Source organism: Aspergillus tubingensis, assembly GCF_013340325.1.
Source record: "Aspergillus tubingensis WU-2223L DNA, scaffold_4, whole genome shotgun sequence".
NCBI classification, from domain to species: domain Eukaryota; kingdom Fungi; phylum Ascomycota; class Eurotiomycetes; order Eurotiales; family Aspergillaceae; genus Aspergillus; species Aspergillus tubingensis.
The window spans coordinates 784,083-798,322 of NW_023336278.1; the positions used below are offsets into that span (position 1 = coordinate 784,083).

Sequence of the window (14,240 nt, forward strand, 5' to 3'; positions counted from 1 at the left end):
AGGCCCGCATGATATATGGGCTTTGAAGGTTGAATATGATCTGCAGTTCCAACAGAGGGAGGTGAGCAATGACCAGTAGTTGTGTTTACATGTGAGCAGGTTTCGAAATAGGTGGTATTTGTCTTCTTTCCTCTCTATCTATTTTCAGGGTTATTTTGGAAATGGGGCAGACAGTTATTGGGTTCGTCTTTCGTCCAGCTGAACTCATCTGCCGCATGGGTTCCCCTCACCCTTCAAGGCATAAACATCTAGGACAATGCAATAATCTGATAACCTTGGGTATTTTTACTTGGTATGGTTCTGTTCTTGAGTTGGATGGGTATCTCTCTCCAAAGGGAAGGAACTGGAGTATCCATCATCACGAGCAGTCATAGTTTCTTGGAATGATTATATTATTATTATTTTCCATCATCTTCAAGTCTCCCAAGTACCTGGTACTAAATAGTAATAGGTGAAAGCCGCAAGACTTCGAGTAATAGCTATCAAAAGAGTAACTACATATGCAGACTTTATGGATATTGGTTTTGTGGCACGTATCCGATTTCAATACCTCAGATTAACAACTAAAGCCCAATTATATCCTCACTTTTCGAAACGTAGCCCTAATTTTAACACCCGGTCCTTACTCATAAGGATAACAAAAACAGAAGATAACATCTATGTAGGCATGTATGTCTTTCAATAACCCGGAAGAAACCCTGCACCCCCTCACAAAGCCTCAATCGCCTTCCTCAACACCTCCAAACTGCGATCACTCACCTCCTGAGCACCCTCCTCACTCTCAGCCATCGTGTCCCTCAACGCCCAAGCAACATCACTCCACCACCCCATCCCCACCAATCCACCTCCCTTCCTCCTCTCCAAACTCTCCTTCAACCGACTCGTATGCTCCCATTGCTTAGCAGCCACCTCTGCCCGCTCAATAACCTTGTCCGGAATACCACACATCGCCGCACAATGCATACCGAAACTGCCCTCCGCAACGCCATCTTCAAGCTTATACAAGAAGGTGACGCGGCGTTCCTCATCGTCAACGTGGATGCGCATACGCTTTGGTGCGATTTCAGGATGTCCCTCGAACTCGGCAGCAAGGGAGTGGTAGTGGGTCGCGAAGAAGCCGAGAGCGCCGATGTGCGTGGCCACGTGGTGCAGCACGGCTTGGGCGACGGCCACACCGTCGTAGGAGCTGGTACCGCGGCCCAGTTCGTCAAGGATGACAAGCGAACGGGGTGTGGCTTCAGAGAGAATCTTCTTGGTCTCGGAGAGCTCGACGAAGAAGGTCGATTGGGCGGCGAAGATATTGTCGTTTGCACCTAGACGGGACATGATTCGGTCGACTAGGGTGAGGCGTGCGGATTGGCAGGGGAGGTAGCAACCGATTTGGGCCATGATAACGGCGACGCAGGTCTACAGTTTTCAGGGTTAGTCTGGATCTTCTAGAAAAAGCTATTGAGGGAAAGGGCTGGCTCACCATTCGGAGGACGGTGGACTTTCCGGCAGCGTTGGCTCCGGTGAGGAGGTCAATGTTCGCGTGTGTGCCTCCGAGCTGGACGTCGTTAGGGATGAAGTCGCCTACCGAGGAGATCAGGCATGGATGGCGCAGCTCCTCGAACTCGAGAACGCTTCGCTCGTCGTCCACGAAGACAGGCCGGCAGCTGGGCTGGCCGAGAGAGGATGAGGCCTTGGCTAAACTGATGAGACAGTCAAGCTGGGCTACGATGCGAACGGCAGCAAGCCAGGTGGTGTAATTTTCGTCAAATCGTGCATAGAATCGGCCAGCGACTTCCTTGACGATCTGACTGTGTGTTTCTTGGGCCTCCTGCAACTGACGAATGAGCTTGCGCAGCTCCGGGAAGTAGTAGCGCTTGACTTGTTTCGTAGCAGACATTTGGTCCCAGTTCTTTGGGATGTTCTTGACCTTGATCGGCACCTCTAATTGGTAGATCTCCTTGCCATTGTCCTTGTAAATGATAGCGGAAGATCCTAGCTCTTTGCGTACACGCTTCAGGAGGCTCTCGAGGTCGCGGTGAATTTGCTCAATGTTCTCCTGGGAGCTGTCAAAGTCTTCTTCAACACCAGGCTTCGGTACCAAGATACCGTTCTCCCTCGCCTTGGAACGATCAAAAGCAGTCTTCCAGTACTCGAGCAGGTCGTTCAGGTCAGGCATTCCGCTGATCAATTGCCCAATGACACCTTCTCCTGCTGAGCCACTTTCCTTGAGCAGACTCATGGTGTACTCAATCTGCTCAAATCCTTCCAGAACGCGCAAGAAGTCTTGGGCCTTGCAGTTCGCAGCATGGACACGGGAGATGAGTCGCTCCAGGTCAGGCATTTTGGTCAGCTGGGACGAGAATTGGTCCCGGACAGTAGGATCAGCATTGAGGGCATCCACAGCATCCAACCGAGCATTGATCTTAGTTGCATCCACAAGCGGGTGGCATACCCATTGCTTGAACATGCGCTTACCAAAAGGTGTGATACACCGATTCAAAAGCTGGAACAAGGTGCCCTCAGAGCCTCCATCGAAAGAGTTGGAGAATATCTCCATGTTGATAAGAGTTTGACCATCCAGCACCAGGCTGGTGGCCTTCTTGATCGGATCGTACGCAGTGAAGTTGCCAATGGTGATCAAATCACGGTCAATCTTCAAGAGTCGGAGGTACTGCACCAAAGCACCGAATGCAGACATGACCAACTCTTTGTCCCGGGCTTCTCGGAGTGCTTCAGGCCAAGCTTGCAGGTTATCATCGTCCTGCGAGACGAAATACTCGCTCACATCGAGCTCCTTGACCGTAATGTCAGCCTCCCAGAACTCTTTCACCGGCTTCAAATGATTCCAGAGCGTAGTCGGGCCAGTGTTATTCTTCAAGATGCGCAAAGCCTTCTGGGACACTGCAGACTTTTCCAAAAGAAGCTCCTGTGGTCGGGTTTGCGCGACAAAAGTTTCAAACTTCGTCATGTCAACATCGTCCACAAATTCCGATAGGAAAAATTGGCCGGTTGCTGTGTCGACAAAAGCGATACCAAAGGCAGGTTTGTCATCGATCAGAGCCTCCTTGATAGCAACACAGTACGTAGACATGTCATCCTGCAGCATGGAGCCTTCCACAAGGGTACCGGCCGTGAGAACTGACGACAATTCTCTTCTAATGACTTTGTCTTCTTTACCTCCGCCCTTCTTACCATCACGTTCGCGCATCTCCTTGCCCAGGGCTGACTCAATTTGGTCAACACGAGCGATCTTGAACCCCTTGGCCACGAACTGGTTGGCCCAGTGATCCAAACTCATCTCCGGAACACCAACCATGCGCATGTTCACACGATCAGTAAGCTTTAGATCGAACAATTGATGTCCGATGGTAGCATCATTCTCATAAAGCTCGTAGAACTTGCCCTTTTTGAAGAAAACAACAGTATCCCAGAATTTCTGTTTGATCTCCCAGTATTGCTTCTCGAATGGCGAGAACTTGGTCCAAGCCAATGGTGGGATATATAGAGTGCGAGGGTCATACTCAGGGTGGCCGATAGGATGCCCGTCAATGTCTCGGATATTTGCAAGCCAGGCATACCGTTGTTCAGGCTCCGTCACATGTGCTTTCTGCTTCGTGGCTCCCGATGATTTCTTTGGAGTAACCGGTGCTGTGCGAGGCTGGCGTGGCTCGGAGTTCTCTGGGTCGTACGTCCACTTGAGAGCTGTACCGGCAGATGCGTCTGGTATGTCCAGGTCCAAGTCCTCATCAGGTGATACAGGTGGTAAAGAGGAGGACTTGCTCTTCGGTTGGGTCGATGGTCTCTTGCGCTTCTTGGTAGGTTTCGTTTCTTCGTCCGAATCGTCTGCAACAATGAAGTCGTCCATTTCTAAAACCGGTCAGAATAGCATGCAGAGATGTGGGAACAAAATCTCACCATCATCGGAGTAGCCCACATCTTCGCCATCGTTGAACTCATCATCACTTTCAGGAGACATCTTCCTTCGCTTGTTCCTGCTGTTGCGACTAGGGCGGAATATCTTCTCGTCGTCATCTTCGCCTTCGGAGTCGGATTCGACGTAATTGACCTGCTTCTTGGCCTGGAAGGATGAGTTATCAGCACATTTAAAATTAACAAATGCCAAGGTTCAGGTCCTTACCCGTCGCGATGGGGATGCCGTCTTCATCTCGGCTTTGCCATTCGGACTCTCCTGCAGCATCATGAGTTAGTCGTCAATACCGAGAACACACCGCTGTCGGCAAATCGCACCTGTGCATTATCATTCTGCTCATCCTCCTCCGGAATCACTAGGTCACTACTAGGCACCAGCTCCAGTTCCTGCTTGAACTTGGGAACGCCCTTCTTCCGTTCCGCCGCGCCCTTCGCACCTCCGCGTCGCTGCTCTGAGACCCTCTCCGCCGGAGAAGAAGCAGGCTCCGCATTACGAGCAGTGGACGGCGTGGATGGAGACGACTTTTGAAAGAATCCAAGAATTGACTTTTGGTTTTTCATGTTCTGGGTGCTGGACGTGGAACGTTTCAAGGCTCCGGTGGGCGGCGTCGCAGTCGTGGGAGAGGAGGCGGCGGGGGTTCCTCTAGCCATTATGGGGTATATTGTTATATATCAGGGGTCAGGTTGATGGTAGTTTATATCATGCTTTATAATAAGGAAATAGGCCCATTTAATGGGTCAATGGATTTTAGAAATAAGGGACGGAGGGGATGGACATCGGACAGGGTGAATCTGGGTGGACGGTCCTGGGGAGCGCAGCGAGAAACGGGCGTCACGCGTCGACGCGTTAAGTGGATTTCTGCCGCCGCCTTCTGCTTCGAGACTGACAGCCCGGGTGCCTCTCGCCCAATGGAAACCCGGTGGAGATCGGAGTATGGGGTAAACCGGAAGTTTAAATTTGATACATCAACTGGACGTGTGGTAGCATAGAAAGGGCGTTCAAAGCCTACTTGCAAATAGAAATGAAAATCAGGCGAAAGGGCCTGCATGATCACTCAACACCGCCACTGCCTGGCAGCTGGACACAGCTACCGCGAAGCTAGTCAATATACTGGTCCTTTTTGGCTACACCCCGCTGAGATAGAATTGTCGATCGTCAGGTACAGTTGGCATACATGGTGTATATACATGTCTAAAAATACAATGAGAAGTGTATGATCAAGTCAGAGCCTTTCAAGCTCAGCCAGAGGGCCATTAGTTGCTGTTGCCGGTTTCCGGCGCTTCCGTCTCCCACCCAGGCGCAGTGTATCCAGCCGCCTTGAATTCTTCATCGCTGACAATGGTCACGATCTTAAACTTCCACTTGCCCATCTTCAAGAAGAGTTTGTCTCCAATGACGAACTCCTCTGTCTTCGCCGCGGGCCACACCTTGATGGGGGTGAACGCAAGGTCGTCACTCATTTGCCCGCTATCTCCCGGACGACTACCGACATAAGCACCCCGGTTCTCAATTGCACGGTGGCCTTCACTCTTGGAAGCAACAAGCCCTGCAGACCAGAGGACTTTGTTGAGCGTCTGATTGTACACTAGAGACCGCGGAAGGGTGATGTTGACTTGGGGCATGTTTGCAAAGTTGGTTTGGGGGGCATAGGGGTTTCCAGATTCTGGGGTAACAAAGCCGGCCGTTGGTGACTGGGGGCTACCACCGGTCGCGGGTTTCCGAGGCAGGGGGCTTGGTTCTGCTGTAGATAACCGTGGACGGAAAAGCTGACGATGTTGGAGAGCAACCGCATCAGCCTCCGCCTTGCCATGGATCAGCTCGACGAATTCTGAAGCAAGAGCATGCTGGGCCACGCGCTTAGATGGATCCTTGTTTTGTTCCTCCATAATCTTAGCGATTTCGGGCAGCGGCAAGAAGGTGAACATCTTTAGGTAGCGCTCGACAACGTCATCCGGTGTGCGAACGAAGAACTGCCATCCATCAGTTGGGCCATGCTAGTTGTTGAGGTGATGCTTCATACCTGGTATAACTCGAAAGTGGAGGTCATGTCTTTGTCGAGCCAGACCGCATTCCCAGCTGACTTGCCAAACTTCTCGCCAGACGGAGCCGTGAGCAAGGGAGTTGTGATACCAATAGGCCTATCGAGTTCATTTTTAAAGTCGAGTCGTTCCTCAGGTTCGGTCTGGTTCTTGCCAATCGACTTCACAGCGTCCATGCCAAAGAGAATATTCCCGTATTGGTCCGAGCCGCCAACCTGAACCTGAACGCCCTTCTTGAAGAGTACCCACCAGTCCCATGCCTGCATTAGGGGGTAAGTAAACTCGGCAAAGGACATTCCATCTCCCTTGGACAGCCGGTTTTTGACCCTATGTTCATGTGAGCGTCACCCTGGCGAAAATTGGGGCAAGAGTGAACTTACGTATCCCGGCCCATCATAGGTCCGAGGCGGGTGTGAACGCCTAGGTCTCTAAGCAACTCTATGACAGGCATCGAATTCCACCAGGTGTTGTTGTTGACAAGGGCACGCCGCCAGTACTTATTGGTGTAGCCATGTCTTCGGCCATACACGTCAATGCTGTGGCCCAGCTTCTTAAGCTGCATATGCATGCTCGCCATGTTGGCTTTCCGAACGGATGAGTGAACTTGATCGCGGCTTTTTAGTCGTCCTGTTGGATCACCGAAGCGAGCGGTAGCGCCACCAAGCTGCGAGATATTAGCCATGCTCCGTTATTACCCATCCATGCGCATATGACTGACCAGAAATGTGACCGGCAAGCCCCAGACGTAGCCCCAAGCCAAAATCATAAAAGGCAGCATATGACCAACGTGTAAAGACGGGGCGGTAGGATCCACGCCAGCGTACATGCCAACTCGCCGTTGCGTGAAGAGACGGTCTAATGTTTCTCGTTCTCTGCATTTGATGAGAGGGTCCAATTAGCCAACCACCGTCATTTTCAGTTAATATATGTATGTTATTTTGAAATCACCTACCCAACAACATCGTGCAAAAGTCCCCGCTCCTCAAGGTGTTGTGCAAAGCTCTTCCTCTTTCCTGCTTCAATCTCGTCCGCAAAGTCACTCCATTCCTTTTTGGCCTCCAGCTGTTTCTGCACATACTTCCGCGAGATCCAACGTCTTTGATCCGATGCAATTTGGAAGGCTGGACATCTAAGCATAGGGCGAATGCTGCTGGAGGGCGACTGGTTCATCCGCAACGCTTCTGCGGTCCGCGCATAGTTGCGAGCGCCGCATAATGTTTTCTGTGGTAAACTCTTCGGGCAATGAAGGCGTACCGCGCGCGGCAGAGCCCCTGTGTATGGCCTCATGATACCAGATAACAGACAAGTCAACCAATGGCTGCTTGTGACTGACTGGCTATGGTATTGCGCGAGAATGGCAGATCACTCAACTGGAAAATTACCTCCGATAAGAAGCCGATCAGTTGCGCCGCGACGGAGAATTGTTGACGCGGAGCTCATTGCCCCCTACCGCCATATACACCGCCTAGATTGGCAGAACCTCGCCCGAAATACCCGGAGCTAAGCGGAGTTAAGCCACACGCTCCTGCAGTTATTTGGTTGTCGACTATTTAAAATAAGCAACTACATCCTAATTCCTTACCTTTCTGGCCTCTCATGCAGCTCAGTTTCCAGCTTTGCCTTTGCCAACCAGGGCAATTACTTCAAATACGCTGTCATATACTGCTCCAGCGCAAGTGATCATGAGCATATTTCATAATGCACCGGCATTCCGATATATATTTTGACAGCTACTATGTCACCCATCACAAAAAAATTACCGAACCCCACAAACTGTACAGCACCAGGGCTACTAAGAAGGCCTGAGGACGTTATCATGAATTGTTACATAATATGTTTATTCTCCCAAAATTGTGTGATACCCAACACTTAGATCAGTATGCAGCAGAGTGTTCCCAGGAAGCTTGCCCCGGAAAGTATTAGCTGCAGGTCCAAAATGCGGGGAACCGAAATGCCGAAGAACCAAAGCGCATGGGATTCACCTCGGCCGAGTTCGGGCGAGCTCACCCGGCCAGGTTATAACCTTCTGTGGTCGCTACATTCTCTCTTATGGCATAAAGGATTGTGGCACCTGGCTGGTTACTCTCCAAATGTCAACTGTGTAGTTGGCACATGTGTCTAGCCATGCCGCAACCTATGCGACAGACCCAGCGAGTCCCCCGAACATGCATGCAATGTGCTCGGAGAAAGATCAAATGCTCCAAGAAAATACCATGCGAAGAGTGCATCCGCCGCGGTGATACTGTTGCCTGCAAGCGCGAGATTGTCAGGGTCCATGGCAAGGTCACCGTGTGAGCCCACCGCATTCTTTTCTGTCTCAAGCCCAATTGCTGCTTGGTCCAGTAAACTGATTTTATGAAAAACATAGTGCAGTAGACGAGGAGATACGAGTCGATGATTCAGACGCAGAATCGAGCCTTGTGCGAGAGAACTCCAGTCTCAAAACTCGCATCAGGCAGCTAGAATCCGTACTCTCTCGGCCTGAAACGCTGAAACTTGAGGCGGATATCTTCCGGCTATCTCCTGCTGCAGGAAATCCACAATCTTCGGACAAGATTCTGAACGATTTTCAGAGTCTACCGTTTGGACTTTTGGTGGAAGCGTCACAAGTCCCCCGGAGCACAATTCATCCAAGGGACGACCACTTACTACTTGTATTACCAGATCGGCATTGGAGCGAAACGATTGTGCGGTTCTCTCTGGATCATTTCGGATGGGTTCATTGTGCTCTAGATGCTTCAGGATTTATGGTTGATCATTCTTCGTTCTGGGACCACCTAAGCCACAGCAGATTAGACAGCCCAAGGAACCATGCCTGGATTGCGGTGTATCTTAGTGTGTTGGCCGTAAGTTGTAAGTTCCCGTCAGGCTAGAGAAAGCTCAAGGCTCATTTTTCGATAGACAGGAGTATATTTCATGGGAGAGGACAAAATTTGCAAGGTCCGCTTTCTCCAAGAGTCGCTCCCTTCTTACAAGCCATCGCTCCTAAACAGAGTACCCACGGAGCTATGCCGTACCTGGTGCGAAGCCGCTCTGAAGGAGCTCAACTATGCCAACTACTTGAGCAAGCCCAGTATTTCGACTGTCCAGACACTGGTGATTTTGAATATCGTACACAAGAATCTTGGCGAGTCATGTCGCGAATATACTCTACACGGCCTTGCGGTCAATATTGCCCGCTTGATTGGAATTGATCGTCTCGGAGGACGTCACGAGCGACAAAATACCTCGCCAGTAAAAGACACAGGGCTCATTCGGAAAGATGAAAACGTTTATCGCAGGCTTTGGTGGACCTTGGTGATCTGTGACTGGTACGTCGTCTGCTCATTTTGTGTTGGATTTCACTAAGCTAAGCTCAGGATGACTGTATGGTCGCGTCCAATTTCCATACACCCGGACTCCTTCACAACCGTGCTAGAAACAGAAGATAACAAGGAAACTTCTCCCACCTTAGCTAGTGGCGAGAAAGTCCCATCCCCATATGAGTACCATAAAGCAATGGCCCAGCTCGCCGCCACCATGCAGAATCACGCCAGATCCATCAAAGAATGGACGACAGCAACTGTTCAAGCCTCCTTTGAGGAGCTCGACGCTGTCACTGCTTCTTTTCCACCCCACCTCTCCTACCCTGGGACCGATGAACCCATTCTTCAGATTAAACAAGGACCTGAATGGATCTACGTCCAACGCTACCTCATCTTCAATTGCTTAGACTGCTGGCACATAAACCTGTGCGTCGCTGTGATCCCCCAATTGCTCAGCAGTACCTCTACTACAGAAGACGATGTGCTGCAGAGCGGTATTTCATGCGCGAAAGCCATTCTGTCTCGGCGATACCATGATCCATGTCCCCATTTCCATAAGTTCTGGGCAACCACATGCTCCACTGTCACGGCTGCTATATTTCTGGCTCTGGATCTGATATGTTTCCGCCAGCATCGGTCATCTGCTGAAGTGGCTGAAGAAAAGGCATTGATTCTGTTCGGCATCTACCTCCTAGAGCGAACATGCACAGATACACGACACGACGCCTTAGTTGTTCTGCGCCGCCTTGTTGAGCTATCTGACGTTATACGATTGAGACAAGTTATCGACCAGAGGGTGTTCGTCCGGCTCATGAAGCTTGTCGCTTCTCCCAAACTATGGGCTTCATTTCCCGATACAGAGTTCACGTTGAGGTTTCTATTTGCGGACCCGTCGTCGACCGGAGAGGCGACCAAAGCGGTATCAGACAATGACGAGCAGATGCATAGCGCGGATCCTAGTCCCGCTACGTATGGGGATATACTACCGAACACTCTGAGTCGGTTTGCGACAATGGCCAGCGACGCAGGGGACGAATTCCCACTCGCAGATGATCTCTTTTCTTCTGAGCTCATTGACATGTCGCTCCCCTGGCTGGACCCTGGGTGTCTAATGACATTTCCAAGTGAGGTGTCCCTCTAATAGAATGAACTATAGGCTTAATATATGTTTACAGTCACCAATGAATCAGCACTTGTATATACTGCATCCAATCTCAAAGTCACATCAAATAGCTAGTCCAGACCAACAAACATTTACAAAACAATACTACGCAACCCAATCAAAACTCCGCAGTCCTCCCATCAACCGCATATTTCATCGTAACCTTCCTAATCCACCACCCGAAGACGAAAATTGGAATTCCCAACGCAGCCACAACACCGGCAATAATCGCACAAATATCAAAAGCACCCTGAAAACCCTGCTCGGTGATAAACTTCGTAACCCCAAACGAGATCCCAAAAGAGATAAACCCACGGATGGCGCAAATCAGAACCAGAATCGGCGCTGCCCGCTCCGCATAACTGTCCAGAGAATAAGTATACCCATTGAGGATAATTCCAATATAGGCAAAATATAACCCGCTGAAGGTAGTGGTGATTGCCCAGGGCGACCACTCCGTCGGATGAGATGCAGCACGGCCAAAGATGACGCATGAGATAAGCAGGACAATAATAGGCAGCAGCATAGGGATAAGTCGAACCTCAGACTCAACGGTGCCGTTCGCTCGACGCCTTGCGACCAATTTATATAGCTGATCGCCGCCGTAGCCTAGCACGGGAACCATTATCATTGCGACCACGATTTGTCCACCCTGGACTAGGCCTAGGCTTGTGGTTGGGTAGTTGTATGGAGGGGCGCCGAGGACAGAGGCGTACTCTGTCACTCCGATAACGTAGATTCCGAGGGAGACGCTGTTCATGAGGACTACCCAGAGGATGTTGGGGAAGAGGATGCATTGGCCCATTTGCTTGTAGCATGTTAGGGCTTCTTTCCAGTTTGCGGGTGGATGCATGATGGTTAGAGTGTGTTTCCAGGTGCGTGCTTTGTAGTTGGTGAAGTCTAGTGGAACGCGGTTCTTGGTGGTTGCGTGAACGATGACTTGTTCTTCGCCGTCGTGGTGGACGTGCACTTCCCCTTCGAAGGCGTCGGTTGGTCGGTCGTAGCGGGATTCAGGGACGAGGGTGAATGCGCTGATGAAGACTAGCCCGCTGGCGATGGAGAATACCCCGTACCACCATCTCCAGCCCAGGCTGCTTACTAGGTAGGATGTCGCGATGGTGAGGGCGGCTGTGCCGATGGATTGGATCGCGCTGAACCAGGCGAGGCGGCTGCTGCGTTCGTGGACGAAGTGGATTTCCTGGTAACTTTGGTTAGGGTCTCCGGCTTGTGAAGTGTAAGGTGTAAGGGGTCGGTAATGGGGATGTACCTGGATAATAAGCGGACATAATGCCTCCGACTGCCCTGCTGCTAACGACAACACGTCTCTGCCCGCTATATGCGATCCAAGACTCGTGCTCGCAGCACACCAGATTGATCCCACGGTTAGAACCAATGCAGAGGCTAGGAATACTGGGCGTCTGCCGATTGCCATGGCGAGTGGCATAGCGATGACATTACCGATCCCCATGAAGAGGGTTGGGTAGGTCATTAGATCGTCGGTGTGGGGGTTGTAGTCGTAGTAGGATTGCATTAAAGTGACGAAGGGTCCCATTCCGGAGGTCATCAGGACGCCTAGGACGGAGACTGATATGACTGTGTTAGATGGTATCTTGGTATGTGCGAGAGATGAGGAACAGAGGCGTACACAATCCCAGCACGAACGTGATCACCCATTTTTGCCATTGAGGGTAGTTCAAGGGGTCTGTTCCCCTCTTCGTTAGCTATATAATCCTCACAAACAAAGTTTAAGGAAGTCAAACCTCTTGGATCTGGAGACGGCGTCGGAATCAACACTATTTCCCCATCCTCGACTAGTTTCACTGTGCCGGTTGGGTTACTGCCTTTGCCATGACGCTTTAGGGATTTGTCCATAGCAAGTTCATGGTGCGTTGCGTCGATATCCTTGTCATCCATATTGCTATGTGCAGACATGTGTCTTGTGCGTGTAGGAGCTGTGTCCTACCACAGTTTATCAATGAAAGACCAGGGAGGAATGGACTAAGGACCGCTTCCTCCCGGCCTTCATATGCTGTCCATCCTGACGCTATCCACTACCCCATGGGGTAAAACTTGTCTTCGTAATGGAGTCTAGTTCATTAGCCACATCGTGTCCGAGCGTGGAGTTGGCGTGAAAACGTGGAGCCGAAAGTATGTTTTGATGGAAGATGATGGTGAAGAAATGAAGGAACCAGCGAGATGGGAGAATCTCGCCCGAGCTCACCCGGGCGGAGGTGCGCGTGCCGCACGGCGGCAATGCACGATGTTGCCGTAACCGAATTGCGAATACTGTTCACATTGATAGCTCCCAGATAGGTGTTAGGTGTAATTGATGGGTTGGATATGGGTTGTTCAAGGTCGTGGAGAGGTTTGTGTGGTGCTACAGCTGGGTGTATATGCAGTGTTCTGCATAGTGGACACTTGTTTCGCATCCGATGGCTTACGATATGATCATAGTGCAGTCATAACAAAAGGAGTGAAATTGTAAGATAACTAATACTACAGGCTGCTAGTACGGCTTCACACCTGCCAACTGCAACAATCTCTCACTTCTCACCGGCTTGGTAAGAGGTTCGTCCCTCTCCAACGGATCCACAACTTCCTCCCCATCCACCTTCACCGTCGCCTTCCCATGTGTATACAAATTCGTGTGCGGCCAGTGTGTAGTTGTTTCATATGCCTCGAATAATTCCTTCTTCTTCTCCCGATCCTCCTCGCTCATCCATGCCGCCGGTGTATACGTAGCATAGACAATAGTGCGCACCAGATCCGAGGTCCCGAACTGAGCCCAGTGCATCTGTCTCGAGTCCCAGAGAATCAAGTCTCCAGGTTCAGCGCAGACCTTAATCAATTCACATCCACGCTCGCGGTACCAGTCCAGATCCTTGTCAGAGAAGGGGTGGAAATCCTTATGCTTGGCAGTGCGCCAGGGGGTGGGACCAGTAACGGGGTTCTCTTCGAAGAATTGGTCAAAGAGCGCCGCAGAACCCTTCATTACGATGAGTCCACCGTCGTCGGGGCCCGCGTTGGAGAGGTTAACGATACCCTGAACACAGACCAGACCTTTGCGCTCGGGCGCTTGGTCGCAGTGTGGCCAGGGCTGGGAGTCGTAGGTGCCTACGATGGATTGAGGGAGAGTAATGTTCACCGTGTCGAAGGAGACCACGAGCTCGTCGGTACCCCAAAGCTTAGCGAAGGGAGCAATCACGCCAGGCTCACTGTAGTCGTTCTTTAGCGAGATGAATCCCTAGAGAGAGAAGGAGAGAGGCGACTTACCATCGGACGTCCCAAACATATTTCTCGTGCGCAGCTGAGAAGTGCAGGTACATGCCACCCTTCCAGCTCTGTGGGAGGTTTTCCTTCTTCCAGGTGGACTTGTCGTTGCGGTCAAAGCCAAGGCCGAATGATTCAAGCCAGGTCAGGGCTTCGCTCTGGTATTCGCTAGCGCGTTCTTTGCTCAGCACGCCTTTGATAACAGTGTAACCGTCACGAAAGAAGTCATCACGAAAGTCACCATAGTGAGGCTGCTGTGTCTGGATGGACTGAAGCTTTCCCGGGGCAGGGGATGGGATGGGCTCCGGAGAGTCGACACGAGAGGGTGCCATGTTTAGAGCTCTTTTACTCGCAATTTGTTGACTTTGAGATATGAAGTATAGACTCCTCGGAAGGAAGAAAGAAACCGTACTTTGAGATTGAGCAGTTTCGGTGACGTCGAGGGCTTCGGCGGCCAGAGGAGCTTTCGCGCGCTTTTATCCTCCAACTGGATCTCCAGCCAGGTTAATTGACCCGAACTGATCCCTTACACACGGCCGAGC

General features: G+C 51.1%; 5 protein-coding genes across 5 annotated transcripts; 1 reads left to right on the forward strand and 4 right to left on the reverse strand.

Moving 5' to 3' along the window:
• Nucleotides 1-708: 708 nt before the first annotated feature.
• On the reverse strand, nucleotides 709-4,572 carry AtWU_02817 (mismatch repair ATPase MSH6; the record flags this gene model as incomplete). Its single annotated transcript, XM_035497930.1, has 5 exons — nucleotides 709-1,407; nucleotides 1,472-3,858; nucleotides 3,907-4,069; nucleotides 4,130-4,180; nucleotides 4,240-4,572. 5 exons carry the CDS (start codon nucleotides 4,570-4,572, stop codon nucleotides 709-711), a joined length of 3,633 nt encoding a protein of 1,210 aa, XP_035353823.1.
• A 603-nt stretch (nucleotides 4,573-5,175) lies between these two features.
• On the reverse strand, nucleotides 5,176-7,248 carry AtWU_02818 (tyrosine--tRNA ligase MSY1; the record flags this gene model as incomplete). The annotated part of the gene is made up of 5 exons (XM_035497931.1): nucleotides 5,176-5,892; nucleotides 5,943-6,288; nucleotides 6,342-6,625; nucleotides 6,680-6,833; nucleotides 6,914-7,248. The coding sequence occupies 5 exons, from the start codon at nucleotides 7,246-7,248 to the stop codon at nucleotides 5,176-5,178; spliced, it is 1,836 nt and encodes a 611-aa protein (XP_035353824.1).
• An 837-nt stretch (nucleotides 7,249-8,085) lies between these two features.
• AtWU_02819 (uncharacterized protein) lies at nucleotides 8,086-10,407 on the forward strand (the record flags this gene model as incomplete). The annotated part of the gene is made up of 4 exons (XM_035497932.1): nucleotides 8,086-8,252; nucleotides 8,330-8,807; nucleotides 8,863-9,272; nucleotides 9,321-10,407. The coding sequence occupies 4 exons, from the start codon at nucleotides 8,086-8,088 to the stop codon at nucleotides 10,405-10,407; spliced, it is 2,142 nt and encodes a 713-aa protein (XP_035353825.1).
• A 139-nt stretch (nucleotides 10,408-10,546) lies between these two features.
• AtWU_02820 (MFS transporter) lies at nucleotides 10,547-12,342 on the reverse strand (the record flags this gene model as incomplete). The annotated part of the gene is made up of 4 exons (XM_035497933.1): nucleotides 10,547-11,626; nucleotides 11,696-12,012; nucleotides 12,074-12,130; nucleotides 12,189-12,342. The coding sequence occupies 4 exons, from the start codon at nucleotides 12,340-12,342 to the stop codon at nucleotides 10,547-10,549; spliced, it is 1,608 nt and encodes a 535-aa protein (XP_035353826.1).
• Nucleotides 12,343-12,934: 592 nt separating this feature from the next.
• Nucleotides 12,935-14,030, reverse strand: AtWU_02821 (phytanoyl-CoA dioxygenase family protein; the record flags this gene model as incomplete). Its single annotated transcript, XM_035497934.1, has 2 exons — nucleotides 12,935-13,643; nucleotides 13,702-14,030. The coding sequence occupies 2 exons, from the start codon at nucleotides 14,028-14,030 to the stop codon at nucleotides 12,935-12,937; spliced, it is 1,038 nt and encodes a 345-aa protein (XP_035353827.1).
• Between the last annotated feature and the right edge of the window lie 210 nt (nucleotides 14,031-14,240).